We start from the raw sequence: 22,175 nt of genomic DNA on the forward strand, positions 1-22,175 counted from the left end.
ATAATAGTCACCACAGCCCACTATATTCTTTCTATATAAACTTACCTGAAAAGGTTATACTTTGGAACCAGTGAATTTTGGGTACAAGGCCCCAAGCCTCCTTAGGGTTGGACTTTATAAGATTCAGGGAAGCTGTTGTTCTGTTGATTCGAATAAGTTCGGCCTATTTTTATCCTTTCTGTCTACTCACCTGTATTGCACTGGTAGTTTTTCCATATGCAATTCAAATGCTCCTATTGGTGAATGTGTGTGTATATATATTTTATAAGGATGTGTGACAATGCATACCTCCTAATTTGTATATGCTTAGTATGTAACTAAAGGCCTAATACATAATTGTATTCTTATACTTACTGTCTAACTGGAATTAGTGGTGTTGCTGTGTGTGAACTCATTATAGTCCTAGACAACGCTCACACTTTTCCTGAGACAAAGCCTTGACTTCTCTTCTACACCATTTTGATTGGGCTTTGGCTAACCTCTGTTTTTTCCCTGTTCACCATAAATAGGGTGGCCTAACATTCACTTTGCAGGAGCTCCATCACGATCTGTGTTGGTGGATGGAACACCAACATTTCTGTGCAGGGGGTCCCCTTCAACCATCACCCTCATGCGGATCATTTTTCAGACTCCTCTTTAATGGGTTGGGGAGCTGTTTTGAAACCATGGGAAGTACACAACCTCTGAACCAAGTAGTAGTCACTTTTACATTAACCTTTTCGAGATCAAAACAATTTTTAAGGCAGAGAGAAATACCCTCATCACCAGCCAAAGGAAAATAATGTTGATCTACACTGACAATATCTCAGTACCATACTATATGAATGAACAAAGGGGAACAAAGTCTCAGGAGCTCTGTCTTTTTGTGCTGGAGATCTGATTCTGGTGTGTACTTCACTTGATGATCCCTTTGTTCTTGCATTTAGCTGGAGATAACTTATGAGCAGACTCCCTTAGCAGGTGGTCCCATGCCCAACATGGGTGGGTCCCTCCCCAAAGAAGTGCTGAGCAAGAATTCTGAAGAATATAAACCAGTGAAGAGAATAGGAAATGCACCCTTTATATTTCCTGGAAGGGGAGAGGTCAGGACTCTGTGGATGATACCTTCCTGAGTCCTTGGGCAGGACAACGTTTCTATGCCTTTCCACCATTTCTGCTTCTTCCCAGGGAATGTCAAAAACTCAATCAGTTACAGGTTGTCTCCTGATCTTGATTGCTCCGAAATAGCCCAAGGATATGGTATTCAGATTTGCAGCGCATGAGGAGCGAACCCCCTTGGTGACTGCCCCTCCATCCAGATTATTTATCTCGAGTGGTACTTTGGGGAGACCTGGTCCTGCACCCCTCCCCTCAATCTCCTTAGCAGCCCCCTTACAGAGGACTTCTGTCTTCAGTGATATGGGTCTCTCAGAAGGTAACCTAAAAGTCATCGGGGTTATGAGGAAGCATTGTACGCGATCACAATACACAAGTGAATGGACATGTTTCTGTCACCTTTTTTTATTTTTTATTGTGTGGCATAGTTTAAAAAGACAAATTTAACTTTTCACACAGAACACATTCTCAAATTATAACATAAGTACAAATATAAAAACATCCAAGTCATCGCAGGTCATCTAAGAGTACATCCATACCTCAGCACTTATCAATACATCCCTCTAACAGTACATCCATAGGTAAAAAACAGTTCATCAATTCATAAACACATCAACAGATTAAAACCCTTCATAAAACAGACCATAGCTAAAAACAATCTCATAATAGTACAAATTCATTAAAAAAAATGTACATTTCATCACTTTGTCGGATTTTCCCTATTGGTGATAACCAACATCAGTTTTTACTCCCAATTCAGCATGTCAGCCCTTTAATTGAGATAATTGTTCTGGGAACAATATCGACAGGAATCTCATGACTGCAATCATTAATGGGATTGGGGTCACCACCAACATCTTATGCCATAATATTTTGAGACCATCCCCTTCTTTGTCAAGACATTCACACGAATAGTGTTTAAAATAGAGCACCACACCCTTTAGGCGCTACATTTCCTTGAAGGATGCACAGTATTGTTAGGTTGCCCTGATTGTTATCGGCTAATTGCATATTAGGACTGGGGTAGCGGAAGATAACCCGCAGACTGTTCTCCAATTCTTGATGGCCCTGGGGTGAGCGGGAGATGCACATCTGGTTTGTTATGGGCACAAGCTATGCTTGGTTCCCTTAACAGCAAAAACTAGGAGACTTGGACATTGCTGTATGATGTTATGGGAAACAATATGACATAACACATAGTATAACAAGCAAGCATTATGACCAAACAAATAAAACACCCTACAAGGAGCAAAACACATTTAAAATCCAAAAAGGCAATTTGGATACAAAATTCGAAACTTGGGAAAAGAAATACAGGATTGGAACAGCGTTTTGATATTGATGGGGTGTGGAATAAAATGGAATTTGTAAGTCCACCAATGATAGAAGCAAGGTGAAGGTGTACATTAAAAAATATTCCAACAGACCAATATTGCATAACGTTGTGAAGCAACTTACCATGACATGGAATTCAATAACAAAATACATTGTAGCACACCAATCAAAACAGCACAATATTTCAAAGCTAGACAGACTGGCAAAACATAACTGCATAGTAGCAACATGACACGTCATAGCGTACCAGAGAGAGCGTAATGTGATGTGGCATAAACACCCCACAGAGATAGCACGCCCCATATAAGGTTTGAGAGAGTACTGTGAAGAGGGGGTACATAGGGCACTAGGAAATCCAGCACATCACAGGGACCTGAACAAGACTAGAAATGCTCTATCTAGAACCAGGAACGTTTTATGGCAAATTGGCTTTCAAGATTTCATTACTCCCCCTCCGGTACAACACACCCCACCATTCATAATGCACGCATGCACATACAACCTCACACCAAAGGTCTCATGCTCCAAATAAGCTAAGTTGGTTCTGTAAGGACTGGATACTGGGCACCAGCGACAAAAACCCAGCACAACATGGGGACTTGAAACACCAGAACTACTCGGGGAACTAGAAGCATTTTGTGGCAAACACAAATTCCAGGTTTCCATTCACATGCCTACCCCCCCACTGTCCCGGGTCCAACACCTTATCTGTAACCCTCCCAGTGCAGTCCATCACATGGATACCCACATCCATCAAGCTCCTCATCTCCTTGGCAGGTTGGCTGGTCAAATATGCTTCAGGGAGGCCACCGGGGGGTGCAGGCAACATGGCTGCCCAAGCGCAAGGTTCTGTCCTGCCCTGATGCTCTAAGGTGATTTTATTTGCAGAGTTGTGTTTCCAGATCCCCCAGAAGGAGGTCCCCTGTGTGTCGGAGGGTGGGGCTGCAGCCCCAGAGTGACAAAGAAATTGCAGGTCCCCTGGTGAACGAGGTAACTTTCGGCTGAGGGTTGTGGCAGTGGTTTTGCCCCAGCGCTCCAAACGGCCGGGTAGAGGTGCTGAAGCACGGGAAACATATCAGCAGTGGGAGCGGAGCACCGGCTGGGCTGCCAAATGAAGCAGCGAAGTGAGGCCGGCAGAGGGAAGGGGCAGAGACTGCAGGCCCCCAACCTCAGTGCAAAATAACAGCGGTGAGTGGCCTGGGCAAAGAGGACGAGCCCCAGCGGTGGCCGCGTAGTGGAGAGCATACCCATCCGGAGGAGTGCTGCAAAAGAGGGGCGAGACCGGAGGAGCCGGTTAATAGGAGATAACTACCTTTGGGGGGCCCTGGACTGCAGTGGAGCATCAGGACCAGGACTGAAGATACCACTATCTACTGGATGATGGGGAGGCCTGGGGATCAGATGAAGGCTGCCCCGCCCCTGCTGTAGCGAGCTGACCTACATGAGGAGCTGTGGGACTGCACCCAGAGCAGCGACGCCCAAAGAAGAACAGCAGACATCGCAGAGACTGGTGCAGAGGTGCAGGGGAGGTCCCCAGCCCGGAGTTGAAGGTGAGAGCAGCAAAAGGCAGAGTGGGGGCTGCAACGGGGTGGCCATTCCCCAGAAACAGTGATCCTGGACCTTCAATGTCTAGCGGAAGGGGGAGTCCCCCAGTGGAGAGCGCAACAGACTGAGCAGGAAGGCTGACATTGTGAGGGGCAGCGGGCACCCCCAGTAGAGCTGGACCCCAGATCCGAGGGTCAAAGACAATAGGATGGAGGCCCGCCCCACAGTGGGGTTCACAAAGATATGTGCCTAGGGACCTGGTGGGGCTTGGAGGCACTGCAGAGAGTGGGTGTAGGCTAGAGGTTGTCCACAAGTGCCCAGGAAAGGGAGAGGAGCGCAGTGCCCCCTGGAACCAACGGTGAGGGGAACGCCCCCGGCGAGCATGAGGCTGGGGGGTGGTGGGAGAAGACCAGTGACGAATAGAGGGCAGTGGGTGTCAAGCAGAGAAGTGCGTGAGAACTGTGTACCTGTTTTCTTGACAGTGGATCTAGTTGGGACGGCCAGGCTGCATCCAGTGAAATGACAAGCATGTGACTCGGGGAACCAGCCTCTCCACCACCCTAATGACACAGGGTGGTGAATGGACCAACTCCCAGCATCACGGAAAGCACTCTCCTGATTAACGTGACGAAGGGACTGTGCAAGCACAGGCAGGAGAGGCCACAATCCGATGGAAAGTTACTGGATACTGGTGAAGTCCAAAAGAGTCTATTCCAAAGGTACGTGATCCGGTGATGAAGCAAGATAGTCCAGGAACCTCTCAGATGAATACAAGGTAAGGCCCCCAGTCCACAGGGAGACAAGTTCAAGCAGCTTCATGTAACTGGTCTGGAATGACTGATCTGCTCGAGGTACAGTTGGTCCAAAGGATGAGGCACCAGGCAGGTCCAGACAGGAAGAGGGAACCAGATTGGGAGGGGAGACCACCACGAGTTGGGATCCCTAAGGTAAATCCAAGGTCAGTGAACGAGGGCCCCAGGAAAGCTGGAGGAGAGGCTAAGCCCAGAAAGACCCAGGGAGAACCCAGGACAAGGAGCATGGGTCCCCAGGGAAAAGTAGGGGACTGGAAACTGGACCCCAGGGAGGCTCGTGGAACAGACAGGAGCCAAGGAGAACCCAAGCAGGTAACAGGAGACTGGGAACCAGGCAGGCTGGGGACCAGCAAGGCAGGGAGACCAAAGAGAAGGCTGGAGCTGAAGCAAGACCAGGCACAGGGAACAGGAACCATAAGAAGCAGGAGCGAGCAACACGTCCGTAGCAACCGTGTTGAGACGCAAATTGCTACTGCTCGCGGTTCCTCTTATGGGCCTCCGGCACTCGCGAGGCCTGGAACGCAAGCCGTTTCGTCTCCGAGCGCCGGCGGACCCAGAACGAGGCTTGGAAGGCAAGCCCTTCCCAGCGCGGAGGCCCGATCTACGGCGCATGCGCGGAACTGAGACAGTGGTTTCCCGCGCATGCGCCGCAGCCCTCTAGCACCGGCCCTAGCTCCTCCTCCCCTGGCGAACGCCCAAGCACGAAAGCGCGGGTAGATCCGCCAGGAGGTGGGAGAGGGAGCAGGTGCAACAGACCCTGGTCTCCCCAAAAGTGCCGTGACACTGGGGGGGCCACACTAAAAGCAGTGTCCAACAGAGGTGACCGGCACCTGGGGGCGGCCGCTCCACTTGAGGAGTTCTGAGGCGGAAAGGTTGGAAAAGGGCACACCAGACACCTACACGATTTGGAGGTGCTCCACACGCAAGGGGATACAGAAGAGGTCACAACTGAATGAGTGGGATAGGAACCCTCGCACAATACCGCTATCAGGACAGTAAGGCAATGGCGGCAGCAAAGGGCAAAAGGGGACCCCACCCATACACGGCAGAGATCGGCAGCATCAAATGCGATGTCCAGGTCATTCCGGAGGAGATTAGGGAAATGCGGACAGACATATGAGCGAAGGTGGCGGATCTCTCAGCAAGGATGGTAACATCGGAAGACCGAGTGGAAGGAGTTGTGGCTAATCAGGCCTCAAGGGGCATTGTAGAAGTACAGAGATGTGCTTCCAGGAGTTATAGAGAAGGAAGGAGGAGCTAAGTCTTAAGATGGATGATATCCAAAACTGGGAGAAACGGAACATACTCAAATGTTTTGGACTGCAGGAAGCGGAAGGAGAATCCCCCGGGGATCTGGAATGCAAAATACAAGAAATAATTGAAATGATCCTGGGGTCCAAGGAAGGCGAGAAGGTAACCATTGACAGAGTGCACCGTGCCGGAGGAGGAAATAGAGGCCGACAAACGGTTCTGGCCTGAATGCGCTATTACAGCGACAAGGTGAAGATACTTGAAAGGGCACAGTGCCTTGGGAAAATTAAATATGGGGACTCCAAGGTAGTCATCTTCCAGGACATATCGGCCCACATGCTGTCAAGGCGTAAGGAGTGCTCCCCCTAACCAAATGGCTCCAGGCGAAGTGGGTGAGGTACAAATGGTGGTACCCCTTTGCGCTGCTGTTTGAATTGGGGGGGGGGGTCTACCTGGTCACGGAGGAGGTGGTTAAACGCACTAGGGAGGACCTGGTGGGGACGTGGAGTGGAAGCTCCCAAGAAGAGGTTGGGAATGGGCAGGAATATTGACGCAAGCTCAGAGGCCCGGACCTGGCGTCTGGGAGATAGAGTGCTCTGGCCAGAAAGATCCAGAAATTGAATACCCCCTCCTCCTGATGAGAAGAGACCTGGACGTGTGAAAGGGGTTAAGGGACTCCTTTGGTAGTCCCTGTTTCGAATGCAGTCTTTAGCCTTGGACTGGGCGTCAAGGATTCCCCAGTCTTGGTTGGTCAGGGGGCAGAGGGGGACGGAGTGAAATCACGCTGTTGTGTTGGTGGCGGTTGTGAGGTAGGGGGGATTGAGCCCTCTGGTGTTTTCGATCAGTTCAAAAGTTGTTTATCAGGTTGGAAGTGAGGAGAGGAGGAGGCAGGAGGCTCGGGTCAGTAGGTTAGGTGCTGTGGGGCGGGATTCTGTTACGTCCGAGGAGGGGCGAGGGGCCAACGGAGGTTGGCGAGGGGTTACTGGGTAGGGACAATGTCTCTGGTGGTTCCACAGGTGTGACCACAAGATTTGACGCCTCAAAAAGGGGAGGGGACAAGAGGGGGAAGAAAAGGGAGGGGGGGTCCATGCTGCAGAGGTTAAATTGGGTTAGGAGGGCACACTAGACGGAGGATCGGAAGGAGGGCCCCAGGACCATGGATGAACTGAAGGTGGCCACATTAAATGTGAAGGGGCTGAACTCCCAAAATAAGAGGTCACTGACCAGCAATATGTTCCACAAGCAGCGGCTAGCGATCCTCGTCCTCCAGAAGACCCACTACAAGCTGGGGCTGAGTCTCCTATAAAGGGGAAAGATATAAGCAAGGCGTACTGGGCTTGCCTCAAAGACCGATAGAAGGAGGGGGGTGGACATCCTGGTAGCGAAGGTATTCAGGATGACAGAATTGCAGATTAAGAGTGGGTTTGGGGCCGGTTCTTGGGGATCAAGGGCTTTTACGAGGGCATGAAGGTTACGCTGGCCACGCTATATTCACCAACGTAGGACACTTGTGCTTTATACAACGCATGCTCAAGATGTTGGAAGGTTGGTTAGAGGGGGCCACGATCCTGGGTGGTGACTTCAACCTAATGGTGGATCCAGCAGTAGACTGCTGTTCGGCAAAGGGAGGAGGACAGAGGATGGCTGGTAAGGACAACCTTGCTTTTCAGAACCCCCTGCTGGACTATTACTGGGCAAATGTTTGGCGTAAGGACGGTCAGGGGCCGGGGGTTCCACATTCTATTTGCCCCTAGACCAATCCTTCACGAGGATAGATTTGCTGTTTCGCAAGAGCAGGGGGATGAGATGAGGGGGCCCAGGGTTGAGGTGGTAACATGGTCAGACCACGAGTTGGTGGGGGCAGAGTGGATGCCAGTGAAGCTGTGCCGATGATGAACAAACTAGAGGTACAATGATGCCCTAGTGAGAGATCGAGAGTCCCCCCAGTTGCTGATCCTGATAATCCTGTTGTCGACACTTTATCTACCACTGGAGGCTTATAGACTAGATTTGTATACCCTACTGTAGGTTTAGCTGTTATGGGATATATCCTCTTACATTGGATCTCTTTTTCTTCTTCCTGATGTTGCATATCCTTGAATAATCGCCAGAGATCTAAAATTTATTATTTTTTTTGTACTTTTTCCCCCTTATACTTTGCTGCTAAAAAGATGGAGAATTCTTTCTAGCGTGCTTCTGTTATGGGAGCCCTGCTCTGGCCATGAGCAGGACATTCCACCCCCCTTCCTTTGTTTCCAATATCCATTGTTTATGATATTTGTCTGTCCTGTCACAATACAGTCACAATACAGTAGCAGGGCCCTATGCATGTGTTTTATTGGGGTTTCTTCCCCTATAATGTTTCGCGTGTCCCTAATGCTTCACTTAGACATTATTGCTATGCTGCGCACAATGCTGCTTGTTACACAAAAATACAGATCAACCCACTACTTCCCCCACGCCTTTTATTCTTTTCCACATTATTTTTATACACACATGCACACCCTCCCCCCGTACCACCCATCCACCTCTGTTCCTTTTATTACCACAAAAAACGGCGAGAGAAAATATAAAAACATGTTTTACTAAAACCCAGGCCCATTCCTTATACCGAGCCACTACTTTTTTTCCTTATATCTTCTCAGTACCACCTGCTCAGCTTTTTTTACATGCTGAGGATCCCATTGCTTTGATCGTCATAAAAGAATTCTGTGTGGCACTTCCTTCTCAACATATTATGGGTGAGGATCCCTTCTGAGTCTTTATACACAGAGGCTCCCTTTTCGCATTAAAAAAAAATAGAAAAACGGAAATATGTGAGAATTTCAATACATAACCCACCTCCTATCCAATCTGTACCTTAATACATCTCCTGAAATCCTAACCAATCTATACCATAACACATCACCAAAGGTCCTATTCAATCTGTCATTGACCTCGTACTTCATCCATTCACTTCACATACTGTTATACATACATGTCTGCTTGTTATCTCCTCTTACAAGAATCTACTCAAGTTTCACCAGTTACGAAGTCCCAATACTGGCATGCATTTCTCTCCGGAGCCACTCCCGCTTCAGTGAGCAGACAGTATTTCTATTAAAATTGCTCCTACTAAAACCCCTCAGGAAACGCATGTTTTTTGATTTGGGGGCCGTAGATGGGCGCGACTCCTTCCTGGTGACTCCAAAGCCTTGTTTCTTCGTTGTCAGCAGTTTTGTCAGAGCATGCTGTTCGACATTTTGCTACCTTGTGCAAAAACACACTGCAGCTCTGCAGACTTTTACAAACCTTGAGGCCTAGCCCCAGGAAAAACTAAAAAAATGTATAAACAATTTTCATTCATTCTATCCACATTTCACTCTTCCTGATAATGTTTTCTGAGACCTGTAGGTTCCCCCATACTTAATACTGATGATTTGCCCCATTCTGCATTTTGTCGGACAGAACATGTAATTCCTATTCTTAGTCTGCATGGATCCTTGACAGACAGTAGACAGCTGGTGAGTCAGTTTGTGTGCTGCCAGTGCTATCCTTAGTGGCGAAAACTGCAGAAGCGCCTGTAGTCAATTTTTAGAATCTCACAGGCCACATTCCTTCTGGAAAGGAGGGGGGAGTTTGACTCCTCTACCGCAAGTTTTTACAATGCCTAGTATCTGACATTACAAATCTATCCAGCTAATAGTTAATTGCGCCTTATATTTAAACAATAACTGCCTTCTTCAGTGCCTGCACATGTCTGTGTATGTGATTATATTTGCATGAGAGAGCCTTCCCAGTGCCCTTCCTCCCCCCTAGTTCATTATAGCACCTAAAAGAGGTCTTGCCTACCTCTAAAGTACTTGGGGGTGTGGGATGACCCTTTTTCCTTCCCAACACTCCTGGGGAAGGAGATTGAGGAGTACTTCGTAACTAACGACAACGGGGAGCTAGGAATGGCCACGGTCTGGGAGGCGGCAAAGGCCATGGTTCGAAGTCTGCTCGTAGCGGAGTGGGCAGGGAAAAACGGGAAAGGGGGCTGATCAAGGCTAGACTCTGAGAGGACCTGAAAGTGCTGAGGACCGAACTGACCCAACATGGTGCCGACGGAGAGAGGCTGCTGGGGGAGATGAGGGACAAGAAGCAGGAGCTTCCCTCCGTATCATTTGAGGAGATGGTAAAAAGATGCGCTACACACAGCAGGGGTATTACGAGAGAGGGGACACATTGGGCACGTTCCTGGCAAACAAAAGGGTGAGGCGTGACAGGGCGGAGAGGAGGGTGGATACGATACAAGGCGATGGTGAGGTCCTCGTAGAAGGCAGAGAGGAGAATCCACCCCAATTCGCCAGTTACTATCATGTTAGGCCGGCAGAGGCGACAAGTGTTAAAGGTATTTATATAGCACACCGTCACCAACGGAGTTGTTCTCCAGGTGCTGCCAAAAAAGTTTAAAGTAGACCAAGCCCCGGGGGGAGGACGGGTTCACCTCAGATTTTTACAAGCTGTTTCAATCCCGTTTGGCAACACCCTTAGCCAAGCTGTACAACTCAATTGTAGTGGGTGGTACCATTCCGTCAACGTTTCTCAGGGCCTAAATAGCAATAATCCCAAAGCCCAGGAAGCACCCAGCCAATTGTGCTTCATACCGACCTATCTCTTACTGAACATAGATGGAAAGATCTTGGCCAGGGTGCTGGCATCGCACCTGGAGCATTGTCTCCTGCGACTGATACATGGAGACCGAACAGGCTTCATCTGCAAGGGGCGGATAACCTTTGTAAGACATTGCACATCCTTAATGCACCCGGGGTGATGAAAGAGTGGGGCTCATATTCCTGGATCTTCATGGAGGAGGTTCTCACAGTTATTGGGATGGGTCTGAGATGGGAGGGATGGATCAAAGCGCTGTACTGCGAACAGACGGCCAGGGTGGTGGTCAATGGGGCTGCATCCCAAGCCTTCCCCCTACAGAGGGGCACGAGGCAGGGTTGCCCGCTCTCCCGGTTGCTTTATGCACTAGTGATGGAACCATGGGCGAGAGGGTTTATGAAGGACGAAGGCATGGGGGGGGGGATGGGAGTCTCTACAAGGGGATTAAAGTGTAAGGTCAGTCTTTTTGCAGACAAAGCTCTGCTCTATATTACCAACCTGGCCCAATTGGTCCCCCAAATACTGGAGTGGTTGGCAAGGTACGGGGAGCTCTCTGCCTTTCCACTATTTTCTTCCACTATGGGCGGCGGTACGGAAAGGTATGGAGAGGTGGGCTAGATTAAGTGGATGGCACAATTAAATTGCATTAAAATGGTGATACTGCCCACGTTCCTATTCCTATTTCAAATGCTCCCAGGTATTCCGGTATTTCCAGCTCAAAGAGGTGCTGATGGGGGGGGTTAGAAGGGAAACACGAGAAGGGGGTTGACTGACTTTGAGTGGCTCCTCCTGACTCAGATGAGCTTGAAAGGGCTAGTGCTGCGGCTATATAGGACAATCCTGCTGGCGGAACCCAGAGATCCACTCGCAGTTAGAATTAGGTGGAGGGAAGACCTGGGGAAAGAAATTGATGATGCCCTATGGGCCTCGATGTATAGAAAAGACACTTGCGCTAAGGCCTCCCTCCAGTATAGGCATCGAGCCCTGAAGCTACTGCACAGATGGCACTACCCTCCAGTTGTGCTAGCAAAGATGGGGAAAAGGGGCAAGACCTACAGTGCTGGAAGTGTAACCGGGTAAGAGGGGACTATGGCCACATGTGGTGGGGTTGTCAGAAGGTCCAAGCCTACTGGGGAGATGTTTTGTCCTGGCTTGGAGGGGTTGACGGAATACACAGGGGGTTCTCGCCATGGTTCCTCCTTTTTTGGGGTCCTGCGGGGGGAAGAGGAGGAGCGGGAGATGAGGCATATGGTGCAGGTGATGCTGGTAGCGGCTAGATGGTGCCTGGCCCAGGTGTGGAAAAGCTGACACCTGCCGGTGGAAAAAGAATGGGTGTGGAAGGTCCGTGCCATATATGATATGGAGTTTCTGAAGCATTTGCTGGACAAATCTCGGTCCAACTTCGAAAGCCAATGGGGGGGTACCCTTTTTTTTTTTTTTTTAGAAGTCTGGCCGGTGAACGCTGTTAAGAAGGGGAGTGGCCCCACAGGGTGAGGACGGTAAGGCTGGGCTGGGTGGGGTGGAGGGAGGTACGCCTCAACTGGGGACCAGGCAGGCCGCATAGAGGAGATAACCCTGGGCGCCACTGCTGGTAAATGACCCTAAGGAATTGGCAGGCGTGCAGAGCCTCAAGGGGGGTACGAGCTAGAGGTGCATGTATAGGTTACCTGAACATAATTTGCTGCATGGGGGAGGGATTAGGGTAAGGGCGGGTGGGAGGGGAAGGGAGGGAATGGGGAGGTTGGGGTGTAGGGGAAAGGTGGATTTGAGGACAATTTTGTTGATTTGTTGACCATGTGCTTTCTGAAATGTCAAAGTTCAATTTTGAAAAAGAAATATGCTTCAGGATCTGAGGTAGAGTTCTCAATCCTGCACACACAGTGAATTTGGTGACTGGATGACATTACCCCATCTGTTTCCTTCCAATAAGGATCGTGTACATTAAATTATTGTGGCACTGGAGCATCCATCGCTCTGAGGTTTTCATTTTGCTAATCTGCGTGATTACTATTTGTTGGCAACAATGGTTAGGTGCAGCTACATCCGTTGTTGTTTTTGGACTTCTTTTCCTCCATTTCTGTTTGTGTTTTATTTTCTTGGTAAACCTTTCCTGTAATTATGCTTCTGTCCATGCATCATTTCTTGTATAATCTTACCTTTCTCTGTTTCTTTGCCTTTTTACGTATGTGTGTGTTTTTATCTTTTTTTATAGCAGTATGGAGTACCTGCTACCAAGAGGCAGTGTTCCGAAGCAGAAGATATTTGTCCTATCTGCCAGGTGGACTTTACAAAGCCTATAGCTCTTGTCTGTCAGGTAAGATACAGCATAACTTTGTGTGTGTGTGTGTGTGTGTGTGTGTGTATGTAAGTGTGTGTGTAATATACACAAATAGCATGTGAAAAATGCTTTGTGTGTATATATATATATAATTTATTTTTGGGACTTGTGAATATTTTAGCTTCACATGCTATGTTTTTCCCACCATATAGTGAGTGGTAGATCCTGAGTATTAAAAGTTGCTTACTTCAGAAATCAAAATGGTCATTGACAGTCACACTATCCCTACCTTAGGTATGCTCGTACCTAAAGCCCCTTGCGGTGGCTACGCACTCATATTTTGTTTTCTGCCATTTTCGGGGATAGTTGCCACATTCAAACCTTCCTTAGAAAATCTACAAGATATGAGTTCAGAAATGAATCCCAGACACCCTTTCATACATCTATTCCAGATTGGGTCATGGCTGCCATGAACTCTCCCTGCCTTGAGTTTCCGAAGGTCATGACCATATATAGCACATATGTGCTTAGCGTGCAAGCAGAGCCTCTTTGTGAAGTCTCACTGGACCTCTGAGCCCAGGTGGCAATTAAATTGGGACTTGCCTTTGTTCCTTGTCAGCAAATTGGCTGCAGCAGTGTGCTCCCTTGTTACTTGTACAAAAAATGATTGCAGCAGCGTGCAGCCTGAGAGAAAAGCTAAAAGGAGCTGCTACCAGCCAGTGAGTTAACACGAGGAGCCGAGCAGGGTGATCTGCTTGGTGAAATGGTCTACAAAGATATTTAGGGCACTCAGACCACACAGTATTATGTGACATCACCTGTAAGGTCCTGGATGGGGATACACTGGGGGAAAAGGGTGTTGGTCAAGCAGGAGAGAAAAAGGCAAAATGGTTTGTAGGCATTTATCCTGACAGTTATACTGAACTTTATCTTCGAGTCTAACTACACACCTGAGAATGAAGACTTACTGCTTTGCTTTGTTTCCTTCTGGGAGAGTCTGGCATCCCAGGATAATCGCTGCAACCTGGTGTGGGTCGATCTTCCTTTGCCGTAAACGTAGGATTTAGGAGGATTTGCTTATTTAGGGGCCTCAAGTCATGTTGGTGGTTCGGTTAAAAAAGTTGCAGTAATTCCGTTACCATCACTATTTTTGGCGATAATGGAATTACCACACCACTGAGTTCCGAGTTTGAACGTGAATTGAAGAATTTACTTCCAGCAAGAAGCTCTCCGCTTTAAGACCAAAAATCTGTGGATTTACCATGCGAATTAGCAAGCAAGTTTTTCTAGGCATCAAAGTTGGGGTTTCACCCTAAGTAACAAAGGGTAATCCTGATGTGGACCCCTTGCTCACTGTGCCTTAGGGCGGCGCAGCTTCACCGCACTGAGGAGGCCCCACAAGGCTGAAACACGTGTCTGGGGTTGCTGATGGTACTCTTGTTAAGAGGATAATTGCCTAGCATTTCGATGCTGGACTTGCCTTGTGGGTGGGACAAAGACTGATATGCAAATGCTAGTTTCTCATGTGTGAAGGGTGCAGTGAGCTAAAACGTGGTATAGACCCTCCTGAGTAGTAAAAATTCCATAGAACAGGGTATTTGACCCATGTTTCATCTCAGTAGAGGGGCTCCCACACTCCTTATCAACTAAAGCTAGTTGAGGTATGCTGTGGGAGCAAGGGCCCAGCAGATTTGGGACGTTCAAGCAAAGGGTGTGTGAGAAACCTGAAGGTGTCTCCCTAGCTAGTCCCTGGGGATCTGTCATCCAGGTGGCCAGGACACGGCCATCGCTATTTGATGCAATTCCTGGTGGTGGACCAGTGAGGGAGGGATCACCTGGATGGAGGGTCCTCTGGGAGTGGGACACTGACAGGTGAGATGCAGTATCCTGCCTTCCTTTGACACCTTTTCCAACACCAACATTATCGCACAACACAAAGGACAATGGACTAACACCAAAGCCGTTTACCTGACATGTCCCAAATCAAGGGTCTGGGGAAAGCTTATGCTGCTAAGCAGGACAGAGGGAAGCTGCCACGCCCATGGTACCAGCTTTCACTCTAGGAAAGCCAAAAGCCAAGCAGTTCATCACAGCCAGTGAGTCGAGGGGAGAATCGATAAGAATCGGGCTGTGTTGAATGAAAAGCGCAAAGTAGCAAGTTTGAACCAAGTTTAATGAACTGTGTAAAGAACTGTAAAAAGTGTTAAGGGGAGACCAGCTGCAGAGGGAAAGCTTGCACCACTTGGGTGTTAATTCAAGAGACTCTGGTCGATCCCCATCTGAGCGAAACTATGGGTACCAGAAAGCCGTAGGAGAGTCGCCGAAAGTGGTGAAAGTTTTCATACATGAGGACTAGTAAAATCCCTGTACAATCGAAAGACTTTGATCTACAAACTAAGTGAGAGAAACGGAAGTGAATCCCGCAGTGAGACGAAACACGTGAAGCGAATCCCAAGAGGGGCAAAGTCTAAAGTTCCAAGAAACAGTGTGTTTGGAACTGTTTAAAAAGACATTAAGATTTGTGGAATACGATACAGGAAGGGTCAGCGCCCAGAAGAGAGGGATCCAGGAGTGAACCCATCACCCAGCGAACATTGGAAACTAACTTTTCATTTTTTAAAGGAACTTTTGTTTTGTTATTTGAACACGTCCGGTCCTCGAAGGCAAGAGAATTTCAAGTGAAACGAGACTTGGCCATCGACAGCCCTGATAGCTGAAGCATGAGTGTTTTCTGAGAGCTGCCATTAGAACTGCAGTCTCGTGCTGGAGAAGCCTGAGAATGTACTGTGCTCCAAGCTCCCATCTTACCCTGTGTCCAAAACATGGGGAAGGGAGACTAAGGCTACCACATCCAGACATATTATTTGAGAACGCTTCTTTCTTTCCTTGATAACTATCCCCCAGCGCTTTTTGTATTAGTTGTGAGGTTGGGCAATAGGTTTCTTGGTGTACAACCTTTTTATTTTGACACGACTCCAGTAGGACTGCCATATTTTTCATTTGATGGTCGACGTTTGCTCCCATCTTAGATATAGGTTTAGATTAGGCATTTTTCCAATCTGCAGTCAGCATTAATTGTTCAATAAACACCCTTGAACTGTGATCACTTGTGTCTTTCTTACTTGTTGCCACCATGTGCAGAAAACAAGTAGCAGTGGGATGCAGTCCAATTGAGGGATGAGCGAGAAAAGTAGGGCTGGGTTTCAGAGCTGTGATCCTAGCAGATCAAGTTGCAAGCACCAGCAGATGGTCCTTGGTAACATCAGCAGGGCGGTGTGACCTAAAGGTAGGGCCGTTTGTGGTTCACAGGGCAGCACATAGTCTAAAGTGTAGTTATATGGGGTAGGTCCAGAATCCACTGTTTAATCTTTGGGGATTTTTTTAACTTAATTTTTATTGCATTTATTTTTCATAAGACAGGTCAATCAATGAATCAACAATAACTATCAGATTTAACCCTACCCCCGTCCGCTCCCACCCCCGCTTATAAACAACCAAGCCCAACCGGGCACTGGGAGATTTCATAAACAGCAATTCAGGACAATGAGCCGTAAGTAGGCCGACTTGTAGGGTTCGCCCAAAATTGATTAAGAGTGGTGGTGGGTGACAGCAGGGCAGGGCGCCAGAGGGCAGGAATCATCAAAGTCTCATTGTACCACAGTTCTCGTGCAGGAGCACCACTGTTCAGTCCAGCAAGAAGGCCTTCACTATGTCATGGGTCAGAGCTGTTAGCTTCTCATAAGTAAAGATAGCACATAGTTTCGCAAGCCACTCTGATCTGCAGGGTACCAGGCTATTTTTCCAGTTCTGAGCAGGACCAGCTTCCCAGCTCTTAACATGGCCTGGCAACCTTAGGGAAGATATTCGAGTCTGATTCTGGGGAGGGGATACCAAAAGGGAGTTCAATGGGATGTATGGTAAGACAGATACCCACGATATCCTTGATCCATTTTAGGAGCTCCGACCAAAAGATCTGGATCAACGGGCATTCCCACCACAAGGGGTACCAAGTTCCCCGTTGGCCACACTCCCTAGGACAGGAAGGGGATATTCCGAAGAACATTGTAGATAACCTATCAGGAGCGAGATGCCATGCGTGGAGGGGCATTTTGTTTTTAATTCTTGTTTTTTTAGTCTGTGTGCATGTAGTTTGTTTGTGGTCTTTACACCGAACACTGCTTTAATTTTATTTGATGCCAGGGTCCTGTATTTAGCATGTGAAGAATTGATAAACTTTTGTTTTTATCATATTCTCTTATCAATATGTTTGTACAAATCACCCCAATCTTAGCATTTTAATATATGATTTGTTTGTTAGCCATTATGAGCACCTCAGTCTGCTATAAAAATTGAGCATGTTTAACCTAAGTGCAATGTAGATGTAAATGTCACTTTTCTTAAATGGTGCTTTAGTCACATTTATCATGTATCTAAAAGCTCCAAATGTTGCTAGCAAACCAGGGAACTGGGACACATGGGGGTGGTGATTTGCCTAGGTTCATGCATTGTGGTCAAGTGGGAAAGTCACAAGAAGAGTCTGAACGCTTCTGTTACTTTATATGGTGCCATTATGCAGAACAAGCCAGTTTAACGTGAATTCGGCAAAATGAGCATGGGTCATAATCTTAGACCTAATGGGCACCACATTGCAACAGATTAAAGCTCTTTGGTTCCATAATTGTAGTTATTATAGTTACAGTGGCAGCTGCTCCACAATGGGCAGGGAATGTCTGTTCCCCATCACCATTTATGTGGGAGCCAAAAGTAGAGCGGTCAAACCGCAGGACATGTTGGTCAGCCTTACGAAAACAGAATCAAACAGCTGTTGAGCTCAGCAAAGTGCTCTGCTTGGCCCAGGGCCGGCACTGTCAACCACTCTGTGACTTCAAGCACAAACCAGCCTTTCCGCCCCTTATTCCATATGTGCCTGAATGCAAAGCTTGCCCAGCCACACATGGGGCCTCATTCCAAGTGTGCAGGTCCGGTAACATGATAGGTTATTTATAACGCACTTAATACCCAGAGGTTTCTAAGCGCGGACTCGGGGACCAAACCTGTGTTGCTCCGTGTCGTCTTGCTTCCAAGGCGAGCACGTTGCCGCTGAGGTATCCTCCCGAGACCAGCATCGGCACAGTTAATAACGGCACCGTTGTTACCGGATGGCACACTACAATCTGCGGGTGGGTGCGGTCCCGCCCACCAGGGTGAGACCTTAGCGGGTGGAACGGCACCCGCCCGCAGACTTTTACGGAAACACCGGCACCGTTATGAACGGTGCCAGTGCTTCTGTGCTCCCCATTCCCATTTGAGTCCTATAGGACTCAAATGGGAATGGGGATTAACATTTTCTGGCGCCTGACTTCACGGACCGCTGGGACTGTAATGCCGCGTTGTTTCCGGCAAGTCAGGCGTTGGAAAAATTAACAAGTCCGGCGGCAACCTACCAGTTTTCCCAGCATGGTTACCGCCAGACTTGTAGTGAGGCCCATGGACTCTTAGTGTAATCTTCCTGCAGGCTCTTCGTGGCGTTATGCAGGCTGGATGGTCTGTTGTAAATTAGTAGTAAGCAAGGATGTGGGATCCCCCTACTGAGAACGAACCTTGCTCATTTAACGTGTTCTATGGAATTTCTTCCACTTGGGAGGGTCTACAAGCACATTTTAGCTCACTGCACCCATCAGAGAGGCAAAATAACTATTTGCATATCAGTCTGGTCCCACCCCAGACATGCATTTTGGCCTTGTTGGGCCGCCTCAGTGAGGTGAAGCTGAGCCGCTCTAAAGCACAGTGAGCAAGGGGTCCATGTCTGCATTACCCCGGGTTACTTATGGTGAAATCACAAGTTTTATAAATTAAGCAATGCCAAAACACGTGTCTGAGGTTTCTGTTGGTACTCTTGTTATGTTAACAATTTTATAAAGAGCTCGTAGGCCCACATGCATCTTGGCGCTAAGAACATCTAGCAAAGCTGATCCAATCCGGTTTTCAAAAGGCATCTAAATTACAGATGGTTGGCAGTACATCTGAGAGCAAGAGGGGGTGCATTCCAAAGTCTACCTGCTGCCACAGAGAATGCGCGACCGGCCACTCTGGACAGATGAAACCTAGGAACCAGAAACAAGCGCTCCCGGAGCGAAGAGCTTGAACGGCAAGTTAAGGGGGAAACCTAACCCAACAATAGTCCGCACCTTGGAGATAAAAGGCCTGATGAACTAAAATTCCACACAATTGGCAACTGGGAGCCAATGGAGAGAACATAGAACAGGAGTAATATGGGACAATAGGAAGCATCATTGGCCACCCGAGTCCCCAGATTCTGCAGTAGCTGAAGCCGGTGGATAAGCCCCACTGGCTGAGCCAAAGAACAATGAGTTGCAATAGTCTATACTGCTCAAAAGCAGTGAGGCCTCCATCTAAGGTCTTAGATGACAAGGTAAAAAAGGCAGAACCCTGCGCAAGATCTTTAGAATGTCCGGCCTTGCAGACTGCCCCAACCTGAGAGGCCATAGACAATGTTGAGGGCAAATGAACCCCAAGATTCCTAACATCCATCACTGGAGAGGGAAAGTCACCCAGTGCAGCAGGCCAAAAAGATGGAATACAAAGAGTGGGATTAGGAAGAGAGCCCACAACCAGAACCTGAGTCTAGTCCCCATTCAGCTTCAGCCAATTCTTGCGCATCCAATCCCCGACGGCTGTCAGGCACTGACTCAGGCACAACGACACCTCTGCTTGGTTCAGATCTTGACGAGCCAGGATCTGGGTGTCATTAGCATATTAGTAGCAGCTGAAGCCAAAAGAGTGGATGAAACAGACCAGAGGCCGAATGTAGATATTAAAAAACAAGCGGAGCCCTGAAGGACCCCACAAGACAGAGGGCATGAAACAGAAGGAGAAAGAGATTGGCCCCCTATCGGACAGAAAGGAAGAAAACCAGGTCAGGACAGACCCAGAGAGGCATGCCAAAGCCAGGTGAGATAGCAAGATTGGGTGGTAGACTGTGTCGAAGGCTGCCGAAAGATCTAACAATATCATTGCTGCCACTCCACCGCCGTCCACCAGCCTGGCCAAATCATCTACAACAGATATCCGGACACTCTCCGTACCACGCCCTGGACGGAAGCCTGACCTGAAAAGGGTCAAAGAACCCAGTAGTTTCTGAGAAGGAAGAAAGAGGGGACACCAACGATTCCAGCAGTTTCCAGAAAAGAGGTGAAAGAGGGAGAGGGCGGAAATTAACGAGCACAGTGAGATCCAGTGATTGTTTCTTGAGAAGAGGGGTGACTATAGCCTGTTTAAGCTCAAAGGGGATATGGCCAGATTGACAAGACAGGTTAATAGCTTGGGAGACCGAGGTGGTCATGCCAGGAATAATATCCTTAAAGACCTCCAAAGGAACATGGTCAGAGAGGGAAGCCGATTTGAGCGGAAAAACTGCTTTCCCCACTGCTTTGTCAGAAAACACTAGGAACTCAGACCACACATGTGTAACAGGTCATATCAGCAGCCAAAACATGACAAGCAGAATTCCAATGTGTAAAATAAATATCAGCCCAAATGTTGTCAATTTTCTTTAGGCTGGTTAAGAGCATTAGTAACTTTCCGATTAAGAAAAGTTTGTTTAGCAACAAGAATGGCCTTATGGTAGACTTTAGCAAGAAGCCGATGGGCCATCTTTTCAGGTGCTCCATAAGAATGTCACCATTTATGTTTAGCTTGCCTTCTCTCGAGGCGAGCAGTCTTAAGTTCGTCAGAGAACCGAGGATTGGACAGGCGATTACAGAGCTGTCAGTTTAGGAGCAGCTACTAGATTGGCCGCTTCTCCCAGCCAATTAATCAGCAATGGTAAGCTGACAGTTGGGCTAGTATTACACTCTTTCACAACACTAAATAATATAATAGTCCGATCAGCGGAGCGCCAGCTGTGTCAAAAGGCTGATAGAATTGTTTTAACTAGAGGAACGGGAAGTCGCAACAAAAATGCTACTAAATGGTGATCGGATCGGACCAGACCACGGTTCCACAGGGAGAGTGGTGATCTGGGACTTAGTAGAGCGCACTAAATCAAGAGTATTGCCCAGAGAATGAGTAGGCTCAGTAATAAATTGAAGACCAAGATCAAGTAAGGAATACAAAAACTGACAAAAAATAGGGGCACGAGGAAGGTTACATTTAATATTAAAATCGCCCAGAATAACCAGTTTAGAGTATTTCACCTGAGGCTCAGACACTAGTTCAAGGAATGGATTTAAAAATCCAGTGTCAGTCACAGGTGGTCTATAAATGAGCAAGACATGTACAATGCAAGTAGGGGAAACAGTAGCCCCTATAAGCAAAGCATCCATGTTCACAGTATGTGGACATGGAATTCTAAATATACTGAAAGTAGATCTGAATATAATTGCGACATCAATTATATAGTCCAATCCTATCCAGATGAATCACTTTATAGTTTACTGGAAGTGCCTATACCAAGACAGGCGCAGAGGCTGCCCCGAGCCATGTCTCGGTAAGGCACATGAAATCGGGGGACTGAACACATAAAATGTCATTAACAAAATCTGCATGGGCGGCTAATGAACGTACATTAGCCAGAATCACTTTATTCAAAGGACCAACCTCCTCAACACCATTACGGGGTATCGCCAAATCATTGCTCCGGTTTGCAGGAAAGCGAGTGTCAGGTGGCGCAAAATCTAGTATTCCCTTGCGGGCTTGTTCAGAGGAGAATTGCCTAGCATTTTGGTGCTGGACTACACAGATCGGTGGGATCAGACGGATATGCAAATGGAGAATTCTTCTCTCTGAAAAGTACTGTGAGCTAAAACGTGGTTGTAGACCCTGAGTGAGGACCTACCTCTAGAACAGGTTATTTGACCATGTTTGTTCTCGGTAGAAGGGCTCCCAGTCCTTTTGGTGAAATGTAAATTGATAGTGCAGTAATGTTGTGGAGTCATACAAAATATAATACTAGGGTGGCAACATAAAGAGTACAGCAAAACACAAGAGGTGATGGCTGGAACGTTTAGAATTAATCATAACCTCTGGCATTGTTATGGGCAACCCACCAGACCATTGTTCTTAGTCTTCCGTGCCATTACAGAAGGGGAAAGACTGTATGCAAATTAAGCATGCTCCCACCCCAAAGGGGCAGACCAGCCTGAACTGCTATAAGAGCATAGTAATGTTAATCTGGGGGAATTTCATCTGATTATGAGAGCTGTGAC

The 22,175-nt window shown here is 47.8% G+C and overlaps 1 protein-coding gene across 3 annotated transcripts in view; it reads left to right on the forward strand.

Annotated features, from left to right (window-relative positions):
• Positions 1–22,175, forward strand: part of RNFT1 (ring finger protein, transmembrane 1) — a 424,054-nt gene that overhangs the window by 365,929 nt on the left and 35,950 nt on the right. For 2 of the 3 annotated variants that reach the window (XM_069615093.1, XM_069615095.1), the window contains one exon: positions 12,883–12,984. In XM_069615093.1, coding sequence (XP_069471194.1) covers positions 12,883–12,984 — 102 coding nt within the window. The remainder of the gene's footprint in view (positions 1–12,882; positions 12,985–22,175) is intronic. The other variant, XM_069615094.1, reaches the window with a different exon arrangement.

Source organism: Ambystoma mexicanum, chromosome 9, assembly GCF_040938575.1.
Source record: "Ambystoma mexicanum isolate Mex_15411 chromosome 9, UKY_AmexF1_1, whole genome shotgun sequence".
Taxonomy (NCBI): domain Eukaryota; kingdom Metazoa; phylum Chordata; class Amphibia; order Caudata; family Ambystomatidae; genus Ambystoma; species Ambystoma mexicanum.